We start from the raw sequence: 19,583 nt of genomic DNA on the forward strand, positions 1-19,583 counted from the left end.
TAAAAGAGAGGTGATCTGGGTCACAGTTCTGTAAGGTGCTGAGTGATTCTGAAGTAGTGCTGAATGCTATTGATTACCATTATTTGCAGTAGCAGTCCAGGATAATCAGATTTGGCAGGATCTGAACCATCATAAATGAGCAAGATAAATGGGTAATAAAAAGAATGCAAAACAAGAAAAGTAAGTTTGTATTTCTTGACAGTGTTCAGCTTAATTGGCTTTAGTAATGATTAACCTAACCCTAAAAGCCTGAGATAGCCCTTTTTCAAAAGACACAGTCCTATTCCATATTTTCTCTGAAGCAGCATCTCCTAATAGTTCCATAATGAGGAAAAGGAAGACAACAGATTCCTCTACAGATCTGAGTGAAGGGAGGGAAAATTTAAGGCTGAAGCAAGAGGTTGGCCTGATTAGTGGAGTGTCATTAATTGCAGGTACCATGATAGGCTCGGGGATCTTTATGTCCCCTGAGTGGGTGCTGTATCATATGGGGAGCCCAGCCAGCAGTCTCCTTATCTGGGCTTCGTGTGGGCTCCTGGCCATGTTTGGAGCCTTATCTTATGCTGAGCTTGGAACAATAATTAAAGAGTCTGGAGGAGAATATATTTACATCTTGAGGAATTTTGGTTCTTTTCCTGCTTTCCTTTTTGCCTACACTTCTGTTATCCTGGTGAGACCAGCTGGTTTGGCAGCTGTCTGTCTGAGCTTTGCTGAATATGCTGTTGCACCGTTCTATCCTGGATGTTCATCTCCTCAGATTGTCATCAAATTTACAGCTGCTGCCTGCATCCTGCTTTTAACTATCATCAACTGTCTCAACGTGAGGTTGGCGACATCTATTATGAACATTTTTACAGCTGCCAAACTCTTGGCTTTGCTTGTGATTGTGTTGGGAGGATTGGTGCTGCTTGCCAAGGGACAAACTCAGAGTTTTCAGAATGCTTTTCAAAACACAACTGCAGGTATTGGACCTGTTGGAGTGGCATTTTATCAGGGACTGTGGTCCTATGATGGGTGGAACAACCTGAACTATGTAACTGAGGAACTGAAGAAGCCTGAGGTGAGTGAGTGAGCTGGATTTTACTTACTTAATATTTCTGCTAAAATGATTGTTTCTATCTATTATTGTGATAAGAGGGATAATCAAGGGATTAGAGCATCAAGTAAAGAATACTGAGCTTTCCTCCTGTTTTGTTTTGTGTTCTGGGGCAGGACACCTTTGGATGTGTCCAAAAGGGCTATGGAGACACTAAAAATGGGTCTTTAAGCAAAACAGCAGCCTATATACAAGAAAGCACTAAAACAGCTCAGTGATTGGAAAAAGCTATTAGGTGCTTAGATGTTTGGGGGATGAAGTCTTGTCTTAATATTCACAGGGTCTTACTCTAGGCACCTAGATTTATGCAGAAAACCACTGCCACCTCACTTCTCCTGTAATCCGTAATGGTTTATAACAGCACACATTTCCTGAGAGACTTAATCYATAATGTATGCTTCAAAAACATCTCTCTCTCCTCATTGCATGGAGGAGCCTCAAAGCAAGCAAAGCTGTTTTGGAGAGGGAGTTTAACTCTGAAAGACCCTGTCTTTAAAATCTACTTCTTAGGCATTGTGATGTCTATGTTATAGGTACTAAAGTAGCTCACTTGCATGTCATTTTGGCCCTCTCCATGCTGCATTTCCTSTTCTCACAGATCAGGCAACACATCACTGAACAACCCTGTGTTAGAAAGAGCTGTGTGAGTGCAGAGAGTATAGATTATGCTTTCTACCAGTGCAGCACACAAGATTTTACAGACTTAAATGAAAGTGCACAGTTAAATATTAACCTAAATGACAACAAATATCCTAGGGTCACATTGCATACTCCCCCAAAGGACTGTGAGCACTGATATTCAGACCCTTGCAGAATGGAGGACAACAGCATAAGAAATTGCCGTATCCTGTCCTATAGTGGGAATAAGGAATGCCARAATTGGTATCTCAGGATTTCAACTGTATATAGTTGCACTGTGATCACTCGACTAGCTACTCTTAGCCAGTTCTTTCAGCTGCATAAAGCCAGTTTGCTGATTTTCCTGAGCCTTAAAATGGTCTGTGGAGTTCCAAGATAGTATCCTGTCACTAGGAAGAAAAAAATAAATTCCTTCCTAGAGCAAATTTCCCAAGTGCTGCCCAGCTTTGAACCTTTCGAACTGTTAAATGTGCTGCAATACACACTGGTACTTCATCCATGTCAGTGAGATATTCATGGGAAAATGTAGCACACCAGGAGACATGATGGGCTGGCAACAAACAAACCAACATTAAAATAATTAAGAAGTATGGAACAGACATCACGGGCTGCTATAAGCCACACTCTTTTTTGAATACGATTTGGTTTTTTTCAGAAGACTAGCTTTTCACAGTATCACTGTTTACCTGACATTTTTTGAAGGTTGGTGTAAAAACTGCCTTGAGAATATGGATCTAAGTCTATTGTGAATGTATTCTGTGGGAAAGCTTAGTGAATGAATGAGTCTGAATGACAGATGCAGGCATCAGCAAAGACAAAACCAAAAAAGTCCTAGTGCAGGCCTAAATATGCTGCAACTAACATGCTTGTCATCTCTTTTCCAGGTGACCCTTCCAAGAGCCGTGATGATTGCTATTCCTTTGGTGACATGCCTGTATTTACTAGTAAATGTGAGCTACTTTGCAGCTATGACTCCATCTGAACTGCTGTCTTCAGGAGCAGTGGCTGTCACTTGGGGGTGAGCTCTGCTTGTGGTAACAGCCAAGATGGTCCAGTAACAAATGCATTCTCTCTTGGGATTCAGAAGATTTCAGTGCTGTTCCCAATGGGAATGATAGCACTGCACTGGACAGGCCAGGAAGACCTGTCGGGCATTTACATGTTACAGGGAAGCATGCTTGCTACCGGTCAGCTCTCTGTGACCTTCAGGGTAGCGTGCAGCCTTTCCCTCACCAAAGGCCAGGCTGACCTGCCCCATCTGGCCCACRGACACTGAGGCACACGTTGGCTGCCAAGCCGAGGTGCTCTGCAGTGCACCCCTCTCGGCCTGCTCCATCRTTCACACTGGGAACCTGTGGCTCCCTTCTAGCCCATGTTTTTCTCCATGGAGACTGGATGTAAAGAGGGCATAAAGTGCACAGTGGAGCATCTCCCCATAAACATTGACGATGCAGCTAGGGTGAATATCAAGAGCTGGGGACTGGGAAATGTCCACAGTTGAGGCACTTACAGAAAATGTGAGAAGACAATGTATTGCCCCATTAATGCAGAGGCAGTGTTGTGGGAGTGAGACAAGAGCCAGCTGGGTGAATCCTGTCCACTCAGCACCTGGAAATTAGACCAGACCAGAGTACGTTGGTTCTATTTCCCCATGAATGAAAGGGAAAATGACAATGATCTGTACAGCATGCTTTGCGAAGGACAAATGTTATGCATGAGTTAGGTTGCCTTTGGTAACTGTAATTTTAAGTTGGCTTGTCCTTTTCCAGAGTTGCTTAAAAACTATTTTTATCTATCACCATCTGAAGGGTAGGGTGGTGTCAAACAGGCTGTGTGCAGGACAAGGATTTCAGGATGAGAAGGAAGGGACTATCATGAGAGATGCAGGCAACAGAATTCCACCAGTGACTTCTGACCAGCTGATCTTCCACCAGAACATCCAACCTCTGTCTAAATATTTCCAAACACGCAAAATCAACGATAGCCCTAAATGAGTTGTCTTGCAGAGACAATGACACATTATATCCAGAGATTATGTTGCTGCTCTTCCTCTTCCTAAAAAGTCATCAGTGCCTCTGCATGCATTTCGCAAGATCTCCAATTGGAAAATCTAACTGAACTCTTGCTTGATATGTCCTCCAACAGCTTTTCATGTCATTATAAGCAGGTGTTTTTAAAGGTACTTTGAACAAGTTACAAAGCCTCACTAAGCTGCAGTGTCATGAGGTTTTTCTGCACTTCCTTCCTGTCATTCCTGACGAATAAGTTATTTTTAAGCTTCCTCCTTTTTAACACATCTCTTTTTTCCTGCCTGATTAACCTTTCCACCCCGAGAGTGCAATTGAGGAAGAAACATTGAACTAGCAACCAGAAAACAGSGCACTCGAAAACCTGGAGGACAGGCAGACAGCCACAGGCTGAGAAGGGTGCAATGTTTATGGTGCATGAGCAAGAGATGCAGTAGCATAATCAGGCCTTTAAGGAAGGACAGAAGGAGTGTAAAGAAGCCAGAGGAAGAAATGTAGCATTTCCATTCATTTATTCCCTGTATAAGAGAAAAACTGTTAGAGAGACATTGGTGGTGAGAGGTTCAGCCAAAAAAGGAGCTAGCAAAACTCCTCTCAGCATTCCTTTGATTCCAGTGCTTTAACAGCAACTGCAGATCTCAGTATGTTTGAAGGAAGCCACTCACAGTAGTGCCTGTAGTTCATTTTTAGCGCCCAAACACCRAAGTGCCAATCTCATAAGTGCAAAGTACATTGTTACAATTGCTAAAGATTTTATTAAAAATTTTGTGATATATGTTGTTCTCCTTTGAGATCTTGAGGTTTAGAGTCATGTGATCATATGAAGTGTCCAGATTCCACTATTTTGAAAGAGGGAAATTTTTAGTTCTGGTTATGGCAAGTAGCTTAATACTTGAACACTAAAGGCCCAAAACCCAGATACTAAACTAGTAAACTATATTTTTGAAATTATTGTGGTACATAAGCTATTATCATGATTTTGGAAGGCCTAACTCTTGATTTTTGAACATTTGTGATAGGTGGTACTGAAAAAGAGTACATACGGTTTAAAGCCACAAAATTCAGATGGGAGTATAAAGTATTCTAAAAAACAGTGATACTTGAATTTAAGGTTTTTAGCCAATTAGATGAACAATGTGTGTGTGTGTGTGTGTGTGTGTGTGTGTGTGTGTGTATTTGTGATAATTTCCCCAAAACACCCGCTTTTTTTACTCAATTACTATTCTTAACTTCATGCTGCTTCATTCCAAAAGACAAATTTCACTTTTAGGTCAGAAAATTATCATATCCTCTAAATATCTACCTCCAACTAAATTTGCAACCCTACTTCTTCTGTTATGAAGAAACCAAGCTGCAAATGTCTGCACATGGTTCAGAGTCAAACTTCTGAAATTCAAACTATTGTTTTGGCTTAAGCATGTTTCACAGAGGAGCAGAAGAATGTATGTGCAGATCTTCAAGGTTAAATTCTCTTGGATATTGGGGAAGAGCTTATAATGAAAGATATTCCTTCAGGTTTGGTGGCAACAATCGTTCTGCAATTTCCCTTCTAATATTGTTTGCTGTAATAGCAGTACTTCCAGGATTCATACTATGGCATGTGTATACAAAAAAGTGGGGTTTGCCTGTTGTGACAGCTTTGTACACCACTGGAATGTAGACAGATGTAGATACACCCCAGGCAGGAAGAAGAGCTGCCTCTTCTGGACAGGGCAAGGTTACTAACAACCAAATATTTTGAGAACTGGAAGAAGGCTTTAATCTATCAGAGAGAAAGACTTTAGAAAAAACTTTCAGTGAGACTAGTGAAGAGAAGAAGCCTAACTGGTTCTAACATGAGTATTTGATRCATTTACAAGCAGGATGATATGATATGAATTCTTTCCCACCTCAGGGACAAAGTCCTGGGCAGCTGGGCATGGCTGATCTCCTTGTCTGTGGCACTATCTACATTCGGTTCATCGAATGGCACGTTCTTTAGCGGAGGCCGCTTGTGCTACATTGCTGCAAGGGAAGGACATATGGTAAGGGCAAAAAGGGGTTTGCTTTGATCAACTTTACTTTCATGTGACACTAAAGCAGAAAGGAAAACACGGTGTATGTTCATCTGGTAGAGGAATAGCTCTTCAGTGGTTTATTTCTTGCTCAAAGACTTTCTTCCCTTGCTTTTTCTAATGTAATATATACAGTCACTCTTGATTTCCTTCTTCAGCCACATAATTTCAGAAAGCTTTTACGGACAGATACCTGATTTACATCTACCCTGAATTTTATGAGCAGCTTTGAAGTCAAACAATCAAAATTCTGCTGTATTGGAGCGTTTGACACAGGCTCTGGGGTGACCTAGCTTATACACCTAACAGTGAGTGGAAACCTGGCTGTGCTCTGGGAATAGTAGGAGAAATCCTAGCAGTCCTGGCCATGGCTTTTTTTGCCATGTCATCTCTGCAAGTGAAGATRTCTGCACGTTGGCTCCACTTCCCCTCAGTACTTGAGCTGAGATGCATTTGACTTCCTCTTGTTTCGAGAAGGCATGTTGTGTTTCTCCTAGGCTTTGTTACTTGTTTGGTCCTTCTTCCCTGCACCTTCAGACATTTCTCCTCTCAGGTACAAAGGATACCACTCCACATCAGCTCCACTCTTTTTACACAGGAGAGAATCTTTTATGTATATAAGGCCCAGGTTGGTGTAGATGAGTGGGTTTATGGTTACTGGCTTCATGGTTTCTCTTACTGGTGACAGACGGTGTCTGCCATATGCCAGAAAGCCCTATGCTCAGCACTTGACAGAGAATCTGAATTTAACTGTACCAGACTGAGTAAGAGCTGAATTCTTACTGCATTTCTCAGACATCAGTGCTGTAGCAGAAGTGCCTGCATGATATTTTGATTGGAAATGAAAAAAAAAACCAACCAATTTCCCACTGATCCAAGCAATGAACAGGCTAATAATTCTCTCAATGTTCTGAAACAAATCATGGTTTGCTTTGTGGTTGGTTGCATAACTGTTTAAGGAGTAGTCCTTCATTTCTCATTTTGCAGTAAGCCCAAGAGCAGTCAAATCCCAGAGAAACATAACAGAGGGCAGAGGAGTGACACGATGCACAAGACCAAATTTGCTTACTGATGATGATCGGAAAAGCTCTGATTTGACTCTCAGCCTTAATCTGTCACGCTGGTAGTTTGAAAATCTCATCTTGTCTGCCTAAACTAAGCAAATTTAATATAAAATCAGTGAGACACAATAAAAATATCCTTGAGGGGGGATCCATGTTTACATTTCTTGGAGATGAACTACTTTTATACTATGGTGCTTACCTGATGATTAGAAGTGGATCTGGCTGCAGGCAGAACTCCCACTGGCAGCTGAGGGGGATGAATAAGTATCTCTGAGTACGTGATATGATAGTATATTGTTTTGCTTTGGCTTTCAGCCAGATATTCTGTCTATGGCTCATGTGCGATGCCTCACACCCTCCCCTGCTCTGATATTTACATCCGCTATGTCTTTAATAATGATACTATCAGGAAACTTCACCACCATTGTGAACTTTTTCAGGTATGTATAGCATTTCTGTTTACATCCTCTGTGATCCTGGTTTTTGAAATTGTTTTAGAAGTATTTTCTTTTAATATTTTTTGAGTCTGGGCTATTACTTTCTAACTAATATTGTGGTTGGGGGGAAGAAAGAAAAGAAAGTTTAAGAACTAGCATGCTTGCAATGCATGACTGCTTCTGTAACTATAGACTTGACTGGACATGATTCATCCTTATATTCAAATTAATCTATAATATTCAGATCATTTTTAGGTTCTGATCATTTGCGCTTGAAAGGAAATAAATTTAAGAATTGCTAAAGTTATATCAATATTCTCCTTTTTAATCAGAGATATGTACATCTAGGAACTGCAAGGTAGGACTGATACTGCTGCATGATCTCATCCCAAGCTTAATGATGTTTCTTTTTTTGCAGTTTTATAGCATGGTTTTTCTATGGAATGACTATTTTGGGTCTTCTGTATTTAAAAATCAAGAAACCAGAACTGCCAAGATCTTACAAGGTGAAGTAATAATAAAATTAATCCCCCTAACCCTTTTCCTTCACTGCCCAAATGACTAAGAGAACATTATGAGGAAAGAGCACTGTGGCTGGTGCTTACAGATTTTATGTGGTTGCCCTTCCTTTTCTAAATTCACATTTTGTCCCAGCAAAGGCAGTGAAGGGCAAAATAGTGTGGAAGTGCAGGCGAAAGTCAAGGTTGACTTCTCCAGCTTGATAAGCTAATAATGCACTGCCCCCTCAGTGCAGAAAATATACCTACCATATCCTCTTTTTCTTAGAAATTTGAGAGGAAAATTAAGATGGTTCTGATAAACAAAGCAATTGCTTGTTTATGCTCTCAGAGCTCAGTCACACTCCTCAGCTTATCCCAGATGTAAGAGCCTTCCAGAAGGCCAAAAAATACAAGAATGCCTCAAATCCTTTGGCATGGCTAGGAGACAGGTATGTTCCCCACAAACTGGCCTACTGTAAGGAAATTTGGAGTCATCTGTCCTTTCCCCCTGGTGCCATGAGAGAGCTGAGCTGCAGGGCTCCCTCAGTGAGTGAGGGAAATACTTCTGAAAGAAAAGATCCTAGGAACAGGGGGGCTTGTGGGACTGTGAATGCAGGGCAGCAGCTTTTCCTTAAGAAAGGCTGAATGAATGTCCTGGTTTTCATGGAGTTCCTCCAGGAGAAGACAGGCTGACACTGCCAGGCTGTGCAAAGCAATCGTGAATGTCCTGTGGGGCCTAGCCGTGAAGCAGAAGGGTAGTGCCCTATTAGGACTTCCACTCAGTAGCTTCTGTGGCTCTATGCAGACGCTGGATGCTGGATAGGGATATTTAGCCAACTTGTTGGCCAAATGGGATTCAAGCAGAAGAAGTTCTGTTTCTGTAGTTTTGTTTCATACACTGTGTAAAGCTCCCACAATCCTCCAGGCTAGTCCCCATAGGATATCAGCCTTTTACAGCCTTTATCTTGAAGGACTGACTCTTTTCTCAAGCACAACAGCTCATACCTGAGGGTCCCAGATCAACTGACAACTTATGGCTGTTGTCCTGCAGAGTTTGTCTGTGTGTTGCAGGGTTATGTCTAAGGGGAAAGATTTCCCTTGGTTTGAAAACAATCATTTTTATTGCCATTTTACCATGTTAGAGACCAGTGGGGAGGGAGCAGAATGGAGCACCCCACCAAAGCACATGAAGCCAATGGCTGGTCTTCTCCATGCTCTTACTGCTAGGTGTGAACAACTTTTACCTTGGTACATTTCAGTGCCCTTGTTTTTGACAGAAGACACAAAAGTAAGCAATGAAAAATCCCAGCTGGAGCATTTATTTTTCACTTTGTTGTGAGATTGTTTCCTCTTGTACATTCACTGGCGTTTGAATGAGAATGGCTTCAAATTTAAATGCTTTATGGCCAGACTTACTGAAATAACCTCTGAGGTTGGTTGTCCACCCATCTGTGAGCACCTGAAGGCACCTTCTTGCCCAAGGGTGGTAGGATTCAGCTATATGTGATTTGTTTACGAAGCTGTGTGTTTTGTCCACAGCTCAGCTTTTGGACACAAGGCAGTAGGGCAAGCAAGAGTGGGCCTGGCACTAAAAATAGCAGTTTGCATCTTCAGGTCTGTGAGGGCAGGGAAGACTAGTGGTTGGGATAGGTGGCAGTGTGTAGCTCTTGGAGGGGTAATGAACCTTAGAGCAGGAGTGGACTGGGAATCTAGATTCCTGGATTAATCGGGATTCCTGGATAATACCTCAGGCTGCAGCAGAGCTTCATCTAAAAATGAACCTGTTCTCACAAAGAAAGGAAATACTATGCTGTGAAGCCTCTGCCCAAATTCCAGGATTGTCCAGGTCCTCAGTGACCCAGGATTACATGATTCCTTACATTGATGTTTTCTTTCACAGGTCCCAATTATCATCCCCATAATTGTGCTGATGGCGGCTGTTTACTTGGTGTTAGCTCCCATCATTGATCAACCCCAGATCGAGTTCCTCTACATCGTCCTGTTCATTTTCAGTGGCATCATTTTTTACTTCCCCCTGGTTCGCTTCAAGTGCCACCCCTGCTTTTTACAGAGAATTACTTTACATCTCCAATTGTTTCTGGAAGTTGCTCCAACTGCTAGGAATGCAAACTGAGATAACATCCTCCTAGGGTATAGCTGGCTGCCCCTGCTGATTTATTCCAACACCTTGATTTTCAAGCTCCACTGTGAAATAAAGTGAAACCAAAATATCTAGCTGAGAAGGACTAGAGTCATGACTCCTCACATGTTTCCTTGGGTCTCTTTAAAATTTGGGGACATGTTTTTCAGCTCTGCCTTGGCACATTGCATTCTGGTTCAAAAAGAATATATGCTTCTTTGTTTTCTGTCCTGGGAAGAAGTGCCCTCCAAAACCTTAGCAACAGGCAACAAAAGACTGTCAATGAAATACTATTCCTATAGCAGTTTGTAGTCCTAAGCCATTCCTGGCAATGCCTTTAATTACTTTCACCTAGCTCTGCCCGCTGTGACTGCAGAGCTTCTCAGATAAATAGAGCAGAAGCAAAAGAGATATTTTCACAACAAAACAAGCCTTTCCACCCAGGTGTCTGCTCTGGGACCATGGATTGCTCCTTCCAGTCTCAGGTGCACAGTCACAACAGTTCTTTCTTTGACTCAGCATGTACTCCCACCACATTTTAGCCCAAATCCTCCTACATCTCCCATAAAAAAAACCTGTGACTGAGATCAGAAGTGCTTTAAAGCTCTATTAGTTTACTCATTTGAGAATGCATTTGTCATCTGGAATCCACCCATTCACGGTGAGGACACAGGCTATATCACTCAAGTACTGGCAATCACCTTCCTACAGTTCCCCCAAAGACATACAATTTCTCTTGTGACTGAGTGAGAAAAAGAAAATTCTACAGCATATGGGCCAGCAACATATTCTTGTCATGAATTAAAGAAACCACATACTGGGCTACATTAGGATAAGTGTGGCCAGCAGATCAAGGAAATATACCTTGAGGCTGGACACTGGTGAGGACACACCTGGAATACTGCAGCCAGTATTGGGATCTCCTGTTCAAGAGAGAGTTGTGAAGATGACAGAGCCAGGTTCTTCTTGATACTGGCAACTAGGGGTAACAGCCACAAGTTATGGCTTGAGATGTTCAGACTGAAATTCAGGAAAATTTCTTCACCAGCAAGGAAGTGCAGCCCTAGAGCCATGTGCAGGGAGGTGGTGAGATCTCAGTCCTTGTAGGTTTTCAAGACACAGCCCTCCCAGCCAATTGCTATGATTCTAAAGTTGCAGCACAAAAAAATCATGGGCTGTGCTCTCACCCAAATCTGACACACTGCAGTCACTGTTGTTTTCCATTATCATGAATCACAACCTTCCTTCTCTTGTTATAGGGAAAGAGAGATATATGCTGTCTTTTTCCACCATTTGTGCAGATTGGGCTGGGCTGGAGGTCTGGCCTGTCATGGGCTAAGAAGATCTAGATGTTAATCCCTAAAATGTCTTGTGGTATCTCAAAATACCAAATTGTTACTCAGGTCAACTTGCTGCCTCTCAGCATTTGTTCTTTGGATCTGCACCTAACACTGCATTCCTGGAACAGGGTCACTTGGTCCTCCAGGATTCCTCCTGCGAATCTCAAAGAGCTGTATATCTGATTACAGGCTCATTCTGCAGTGCCACTCCTTCCATTCCCCTGAGTAGTCATACCAGCAGCTACAGATATGCAAGAACAGTCTTTTTTTCCAAATTTAAAGTATGATAATAGGATCTGGAAGTTGTTGCTCATCTTCTAAATCAAGGGATTAATTTAGCTTAAATGCCATCTRGGAGGATTTCCATCCACTGGTGTTTACATGAGTCAACACCAGAGATGAATGAAGAACAATTTTCCCTCCTGAATCCTATGACAATGTGAAAAGCTTGTGATATAGTTGTCTGGTGAGACCTTGTCTTCTCTCTCTTCAACTTGATGGAGGGTATGTAGAAGGTCTATCTTGTCCAGACAGACTGAGGAGCTCTACATTAACTTTTGTACTCTGCTCCAGCCTCCTCATCTGATGTCAGTCAAGCTACTCAATGTAGCTGCATCTCAGCTACTTATACAAAAATGAGGATGTTATCTCTTTGATTATATATTTTTTTGGAAACCATCTCTGTTTCCTACACAAATTTATAGAGCCTAGCACATGGAGCCATGCTTTTGTGAAGATCTAGGGTCCCATGCAAAAAAGGGGAATTTAGAGGCTTATTTAAAGGTTAGATATGCACAATATTTGTGGCCTTAGCCACCTATTATTGTGCACCTGAGCACAATCATGGCTGGATTTTGTCTACATAGAATTCTTGTGGGACAAGAGTTATTACCACTGTTTGATATTATAGATGTATAGTATACTACAGATGCTGAGCAAATCAAAGGATGGATTAAGTGCCTTTCTCAAAGTGTGGAAAATGTGACTGTTTCTCCCAAGGTCCAGTCAAGCATCTTATTCTGTAGCCCATCCTTTCTCTCCGTGCACCCATGAAGTATAAATAATAGCAATGAATGCAGACAGACTCAACACTTTGGATAAGTAACCTTTATATATTATTGGTTTGTGTATGGATGTAGACAAGCTGAAAAGCAACAAGTATCATTTTTTGCACCAATTTAATTTTCTATAGCTATTATTGTTATGAGATATTCCTTTTATTTATGTTGCATAGGGTTTACAAGTGGAGGTGTTTCTAATGCCAAAACAAGATGCTGAAAGCTCATAGACAGGCAAGATAATTACAATAAAATGGACATTAAAATGAAGTGAGGTTTCTTTTGGCATGGTTGTTTCTATTTTCCATCCAAGAAAAATAATACCGTAGAAATTTTACTACATGAACATAAACAATCAACACCAGGCTCATCTCTCCTCAGATGGGAGATTTAAGTGCATGTGTGGGTGCTTATATATGTACACAGTCATTTTCCAAAGTGATTGCTTATCTATTTCAACCTCAGCATATGCAAATCAAGATTTCTCTTTCCTTCATCAGATTTTTGCAGTAGAAGTGTCAGGAAGACGCAGAGTATCCTTACTGTTCATTCCTACAGCACAGTAACAAATGTGATGGCTGGCAGAACTCTATAGCTGTCGCTGAGCTCCATGTTGCAGGTTGTACTGCACGATCATGTTGGTTGCATCTGTTTTTGAGTACTTCAGATCCCTGGGTCCTGTGCCCCTTCCCTCATGGGCCCTGAGGAAAATAAGGCTGTCAGCATTGCCCTCAACATAACCATAAGACTTGCACTCCAACTCAGGACCCTGCGTATAACTGAATCTCGTGACTGAGGGGTTCAGGTGGCAACATGCAACCATCAGACAGAAGTTTTACCTTGATGCACAAAGCTAAATGTATTCTGGAGTCTTTTCCTGACTTCCTCAGAAGTACTGGAGATAAGCTACAGCTAGGGACAGTCAAGGCTGGGTCAGTGTGCGAGGTGGTACAGAAAATCCTTCTCTGGTGATTTGATGAGCCTTGCTCATATGCCCAATTTCTTAGTGATTGTCATCATTTGTGGTTGAGGAGAAATTTCTCCTTGGGTGAGATAGAACAGAATATGTGAGGATTTTCATTTTCCTCTACTGCATAAACTTATTTCCCCCACTGGGATTACCTGGGTCTACCTTACCAGTTCTCTGCCAATGCAGAAGGCTTGGTGCTTAGTCTCTTCTGCTCTTTCCTGGGATATAAGGATTAATCATCTAAAGACCTCATGGGCGCCTCTTAGCGGTGCTAACTTGCTCTACAGATCATCACACTGAGGCGACTGTATAGTTTCTGTTTTCAGAGGTAAAGCAAAAACAGCTAACTCTGGGAATCATAGACAATTAAAGTGTTGTTTGGAATGGACCTTTGGAGGTCTCTAGTCCAACTCCCTCCTTGGAGCAAGGCTCTTGCCCCCACTAGATCAGGATAGCTGTGGCTCTGTTTAGCCACATCTTGGAAAACTCCAAGGATGGAGATCCCACCACCTTTCTGCACTGTCCTCCTGGTGAAGAAAATTTCCTGACAGCCAGTCTGGACATCTGAAGCCACAACTTGTGCCTGGTGCTCTTCATACCATCTGCCACTACCAAAAAGAGATTGTCTTTGTAACTGTTCTGTTGTTCTGTTGTCTTTGTAACTCCCCTTCATGGAGCTGTAGGTTGATATCTGATTGCCTCTTATCCTTTTCTTTGCCAGACCAAACAAGCCCAGCTCCTTCAGCCTCTCCATGTAGGTGACATGTTCCAGACCTCTGATCATCTTGGCAGCTACCCTCTGGACCTTCTACAGTTTCTCCACCTCCCCCTTGAACTGAATGGTTTTTTTTTTTTTTCCAAAAACTAGATGCAATATTCCAGGTGTGTCCTCCTTAGAGTTACGTCTAGAGGGATACTAATGTCCCTTCATCTTCTGGCCATACTTCTCCTCACGTAGCCCCTGTGTGGTTTGTCACATCATGGGCTGTTGGTTCATGCTCAGTTTGGCACACACTGTGACCCTGGCTTCTTTCAGCCAGTCAGTTCCCAGGATGTGCTGATGCATGTGGTTATTCCACCCCAGGAGCAGGACTCACGCTTCTTATTGTTGAACTGCATGAGGCATCTGTTGGTCTAATCCTCAAATTTCTTCACATCCCTCTGGATTGAAGGTCTAACATTTTTCAGGTGAGCCACACTCCCTAATTTAGTATCGTCTGCAAATTTGCTGAGAGCACATTCTGTCACATCATCCAGGCTGCCAGTGAAGATACTGAACAGTATCTGCTCCAGGTTCAACCCCTGGGGTACTCATTACCAACTGCCAAACGGACATCAAGTCATAGATCTAGCCTTAGCTTCCTACCTAAGGTACAGTACATACTTCTACATACTTCTACTCTGTGGAAGGCAATCGTAAACCCTTATTTTATACAGCTTATGCTAGTATTAGAAACTTTGAATGGGCTATGGTAAATCTACCCATCAGGATGACTTGGTTTAGCAGTTCAGAGGGATCTATATCTTGTACTTTAGCATTTAGCGACAAGTTAGTTGAACAGCATCAGGGACTTTGACTTATTCCTCATGAATGAATGATTTTTGCTAACAGAGGATTCAGACCCTGATTCAATAAATGGGTGGTCTTAGGTTTGTGAATTAACAGTGAGACTAACAGGTGGTGAAATAGCCTATCCATTTTTAGAATCTAGCTACTATATCAAGTTTGCCCTTAGGCATTGTCATTAATTCTTCATTCATTAATTCTTATTCTTTAATTTCATGGATTGTGCTCTGGTTTTCATATGGTGAGATAAGAGCCGAAGAGGGAGCTGATGAGAGGGAAAATGGGACTTAGATTGAAAAAGAATTCCTATATGCACAAGTCTTGACTTGCATATCTGAATTACCTACAGAAAGACTAGACATGGACAATACCTAAGTGGCAAAGTCAAACACCCAGAAGTTCAGAAATGGTTGTTCATAAGGCAGTGATTCCTTTCTGTGTGTGCCTTCTGGGCCTATCTTTTTGCACATAGACTATTTTTTCCATTGCACGTCTTTGTCAATAATGGACAAAGTAGAACAACAGTTCAATAATTTTGCCTGTTCCTAGTGTTCAGTCTGTGGCTGCCATACTTCATTGATAGGTCACTATTCCTATTCTGCTCTGAAGAGAGAACTGCAAAAATCAACCCAGATTTTCAGCAGGAGGTATGAGTCCTGGCAGAAGGAGGCACCATCACAACTACATTGCTCCTGGCCCCTGAATTAGGCATTCAGACCTGCCCTGGGTATCTTTCGGAGTATTGCACTGCTTGTTGCAGCCTTAGTCCACGGCTCTGCCAGCTCACCTTTCCCTCTACACGCATCCCAGACTGTTTAAGATGAGGATAATGAAACATATGAACCTTGCAGGGCTATTGTGAAGCTTAATCCATGCATGTTTGTAAAGTGAAAGGAAATTATCTCATTGAAAAAGAAACAAAGAGTAAAAGGCTGCCAATAATGGGGCTTTTTCCCTAAGCCAAGCAGTCCTTCTTACCTACAATCAATATTAAGTGTGTGATGCCTGCAGGAAATGCACATTTTCACTCTGACTGAAGGGCCATTCCTGTAAGTCATGCTCAGCTGAGTCACCACTTCAGTGTCCTTGAACGGATGCCAGGCCTTCGGCACCATCTGGGCAGCTAAAGCACCGTACAGGTAGGAGCCATGCCTTCAGCACAGCGAGGCATTGCAGAGGAGGACGGCTGTGTTTGAACACACCTGGGTCATGTTGTGAAATGTCCCTTGGATCTGGGTCCCCGGGATCCCCAAGGCCTGCGAAGGGGGAGAGAGCATTGCCTCTTGGAGTGAGCTGTAAGGTTTGGACCAGACCCTGCTAGGGTTCACATGTGGCATCAGACTCTCCATGTGCTGAGTGCAAGCATGACCACAGCTGAGGGAGCAATAGGTGGCTTTTCATCCCCTCGGTGCTGCCTGGACTCCAAGACACTGTGGGGGCAGAAATGGCCCTTAGAAAAATCCCCCCCCCCCAAGTCTTCCTCAAGTTCCCTATGGGCTGCTCTCAGCCCAGCTCTCCCCCAGCACCAAGTCTTCCTCCTCCTGCCCTGAGGGCCAAGCCACCAACCTGCYCAACAAACCCCTGTCTGCTTTTCCACTCTTGTTTAATTTACTTTGAGCAAAAATACCTTTCCTCAGATCTGCAATGCAAAAGACACCAGAGGCAACACCAAAATACTTTTCTCAGGAGAAGACGTGAATGTGGGGCTGAGGGTAGGGGCTGGGCAGTTGTGGAGCTGTGGGAATATCCATGGAGTGCAAGTAGCACATAGGGAAGGAGGCAGGCTGGAAGTTCACTGCGCACCCTTGGTCTAAGACCTCGGCTTTGTTAGCTCAGACAGTGAAAGACACTACTTTGATACRGTGCAGAAGAGCACGAAAGCACAGGTGTGCACATCCCCTGTGCCGTTGTGTCTGATGCATAGGTAACGATTCCATTGCCATACAGACAGCTGTTGGAGTTAAGGGCTTTAGTCTGAAAGCTGAAGGCTGTCAAGATCATTTTACAGAGGAAATATGTTCCGGTAGATGGTAGCGGCAGACATCCGACTGGTTGAAGGCCTCATTAGCATCACCGTCTCCCACTGCCCTGCCAGAGGTACCCTTGCTGGGACAGCAAGGCAGCGTAGGAGCTGGGGAAGCTGCACTGTGGCAGACTGTTTCCAAGAAGGACAAACATCACAGCTATGCTCACCCGTATAGAAAAGGCTGAGTAAGGAATATTGCTCATGCTAAGGAAGTCATGTCATGGTACAGCTTTAGCTGACTTAGCAGCTTTCCATCTCTCCAAGTCTTGCTGCCCCAGCTCCCTGCAGCCAGTGTGCAACCCCCTGTTTAACCAGAGCCCGTTCTAGTACTCATATGACATCACAGTAAATTTCAATTCATCGAAATGGCAGAAAAGCTCATTTTGGGGGCAGATTAAAGAGACCAATCAGCTTTGCTTGTGATCAGACAAGTGCCAACTCAGGTGCAAGGGAGAGGGGTAAATCATGCAGCTGAAAGTGGGATGGGGAGAGGGGAAGGAGAGCCAGAGGGAGAGGGAGATGAAAAGGGAACAAGTCCTCCCCTCCTGAGCAGTGGCTTGCTGTTGGCTGAGCTCAGCTGCTTCCTGAGGCTGTACCCATGGCACCCTTGATCGAGTGCAGGAGGCCCACCAGAGTGGCCTGGTGAACATGCGGTGGGGAGACTTCTATTGGGCTGTAAGAATTGCACTAACTATTGCACCTAGCCCCAGAAAAAGGATTCCTCTAATGGCCATTGCCAAGGTGCTAGCCTGAAGGCTTTTTTGCTTAAAGCAGTAGCAATTAAAAAGGAAGACAGCTTATCAGGCTTAAATCAGCATGAGTTCTTGCGAAGTCAGACACATTCATGAAAACTGAATTATTCATGGCTGTATTCAAAACATAACCATTCCCTTGTCATGCTGGAAATCCAGATGAAATGCTGTTGTGCTAGAGCTGGATACCCCAGAGGTACTGCCTTTTGTAGCTCACTTTAAAAACCCAGCTCTTTGTCTTGTCTTGAGATCAAAGCTCTTTGGGAAGCAAGAGCCACTCTCAGAGCATGTGCTTGCAGAGCCCTGCCTAGTGGAGCTCRATGCATGCTGGAAACTCACAGAGTAAAACTCAAGACTTAAGTTGTGTAACTGAGTGCAGACTGAATCTGACTTTCATTTCATTGACCAATCTGAATGAAAAGAGATAAACACATGGGACAATGGCTAAGGTTCAATTAAAACTGTAAATTTTCTGTAGCCCAGTGCTATAGCAGCAGAATGGTAGCATTTATTTATGGTTGGTAGTCCCATAACACAGAGAAGCCRTAGCTGTGAATTAGGGCCTGCATTTTGCTAGGTGCTGTATAAATACAGAAGCTCCCTCACTCCAAGAAAACAAGTCATTTTGCCAGAGGCCACCTAAACATAATTGCACTGTACACTTCCTGAGCTGTGCAGAAGAAATACAGCTGTGTTTTCAGTAGAATACAATTTACATGCTGGAGCCCAGATTCCTGTGTAATTCAATGGGCTTTGGTCTATGCTGATGATCCCAACRTGCACTGAGCAGCCCACAGGACTGCTTTGTGGGACAGCATGTTTCCTTTAGGGGCATTTTCTTAGAAGAGATAGGACTAGCAAAARATTTTCCCTCTCTGGCATTCCCTCAGATAGGACAGTGGGGAAGTTTGCTCATCCTGGGGCAGCAGAGAAACAGAGTTATCAATCTGCCAGATCGGTTTGTCCACAAGGATATATCTCCCTCCCCAGTAGCAGAGCAGACATTTCTTGTAGGGAATACCCAGATCCTCGCTCGTGCCATATGAGCAGCCACAGAAATGTCTTGCAAGGCATTGGCACAGCTTCAGGCAGGAATGGAGATATGTAAGCTGTACCTTAAAGCCTGCAAAACAATGAATACATATGAAAAAATACACCTGCTCTCTTTTGTAAAAAGACATAGAAAAGAAAGTGTAGACGGAGCAAAGACTTTAGCTGTGTGCTCTGAAAATGTTCTGGGCAGATTCAGTGAGCCAGCCATGAAAGGCATCAACTAAAGCTAATTAATTAGCTAAAAGCACTTTGAATATTAACAGGTTACTTCTACTTGATAATGGCACTGCTTTTTGTTACTGCTCAGAGCAGCAAATTCTCCGGGCTTACGATGCATTACCTGGCTTTTCCCAAGCCCCTGCCCTGGGACATATGTTGCCCCCTGGGATGCTAAGCATCCTTTCTGTGGGAGAATCCACGTTGTGCAAGACATCCTCATGTCACATGGGCAGCTTTGGTTCAGGTTTGGGTCCTKTCTTGGGGCTTGTTGAATAGCCACTGGGCTTTTGACTGTTTTTGAACGCATGGCCCAAAGGAACAGAGAATAAAGGGAGAAATGAGAGCAGCAGGTGAACCTGGATGGCTTTTTGGAGTCACTGGGAGAGAAAGACCAAGAGATGGAAGAGGCAGAAATTTGTTGGAACAGGGATAACACTGCACCTGCAACGCCATCATCTGGGGAGAACTCAGTTTTGGAGCTACCGGATAGAAGGAAAAAAAAAGATTTGGTGAAAAACAGGGTGAAGGAGCAGAGGAAAGTGGGAAGCTGAACTCAGTATACAAATGAAATGTTCTTTTTTACATCTTCATATATACAAACTAAAGAAAACTGAGGCATTTTTGCACCCAGCATTGTTGCA

The 19,583-nt window shown here is 43.1% G+C and overlaps 1 protein-coding gene across 1 annotated transcript; it reads left to right on the top strand.

Annotated features, from left to right (window-relative positions):
* Positions 1–310: 310 nt before the first annotated feature.
* LOC112966524 (b(0,+)-type amino acid transporter 1-like) lies at positions 311–9,951 on the top strand. The gene is made up of 6 exons (XM_026066718.1): positions 311–1,060; positions 2,620–2,753; positions 5,657–5,786; positions 7,196–7,320; positions 7,736–7,823; positions 9,718–9,951. The coding sequence occupies exons 1-6, from the start codon at positions 326–328 to the stop codon at positions 9,949–9,951; spliced, it is 1,446 nt and encodes a 481-aa protein (XP_025922503.1). The 5' UTR covers positions 311–325.
* Positions 9,952–19,583: the final 9,632 nt, after the last annotated feature.

This window comes from Apteryx rowi, unplaced genomic scaffold, assembly GCF_003343035.1.
Source record: "Apteryx rowi isolate R43461 unplaced genomic scaffold, aptRow1 scaffold_1032, whole genome shotgun sequence".
NCBI lineage: Eukaryota > Metazoa > Chordata > Aves > Apterygiformes > Apterygidae > Apteryx > Apteryx rowi.

What these genes read in the sequence shown, in the direction of transcription:
- LOC112966524 (XM_026066718.1), top strand. Translation starts at nt 326, where the DNA reads ATGAGGAAAAGGAAGACAACAGATTCCTCTACAGATCTGAGTGAAGGG. An exon ending in CTGCAAGGGAAGGACATATG is followed by an intron (nt 5,787 to 7,195) that starts GTAAGGGCAAAA and finishes TTTGGCTTTCAG; the next exon opens with CCAGATATTCTGTCTATGGC. An exon ending in ACCATTGTGAACTTTTTCAG is followed by an intron (nt 7,321 to 7,735) that starts GTATGTATAGCA and finishes CTTTTTTTGCAG; the next exon opens with TTTTATAGCATGGTTTTTCT.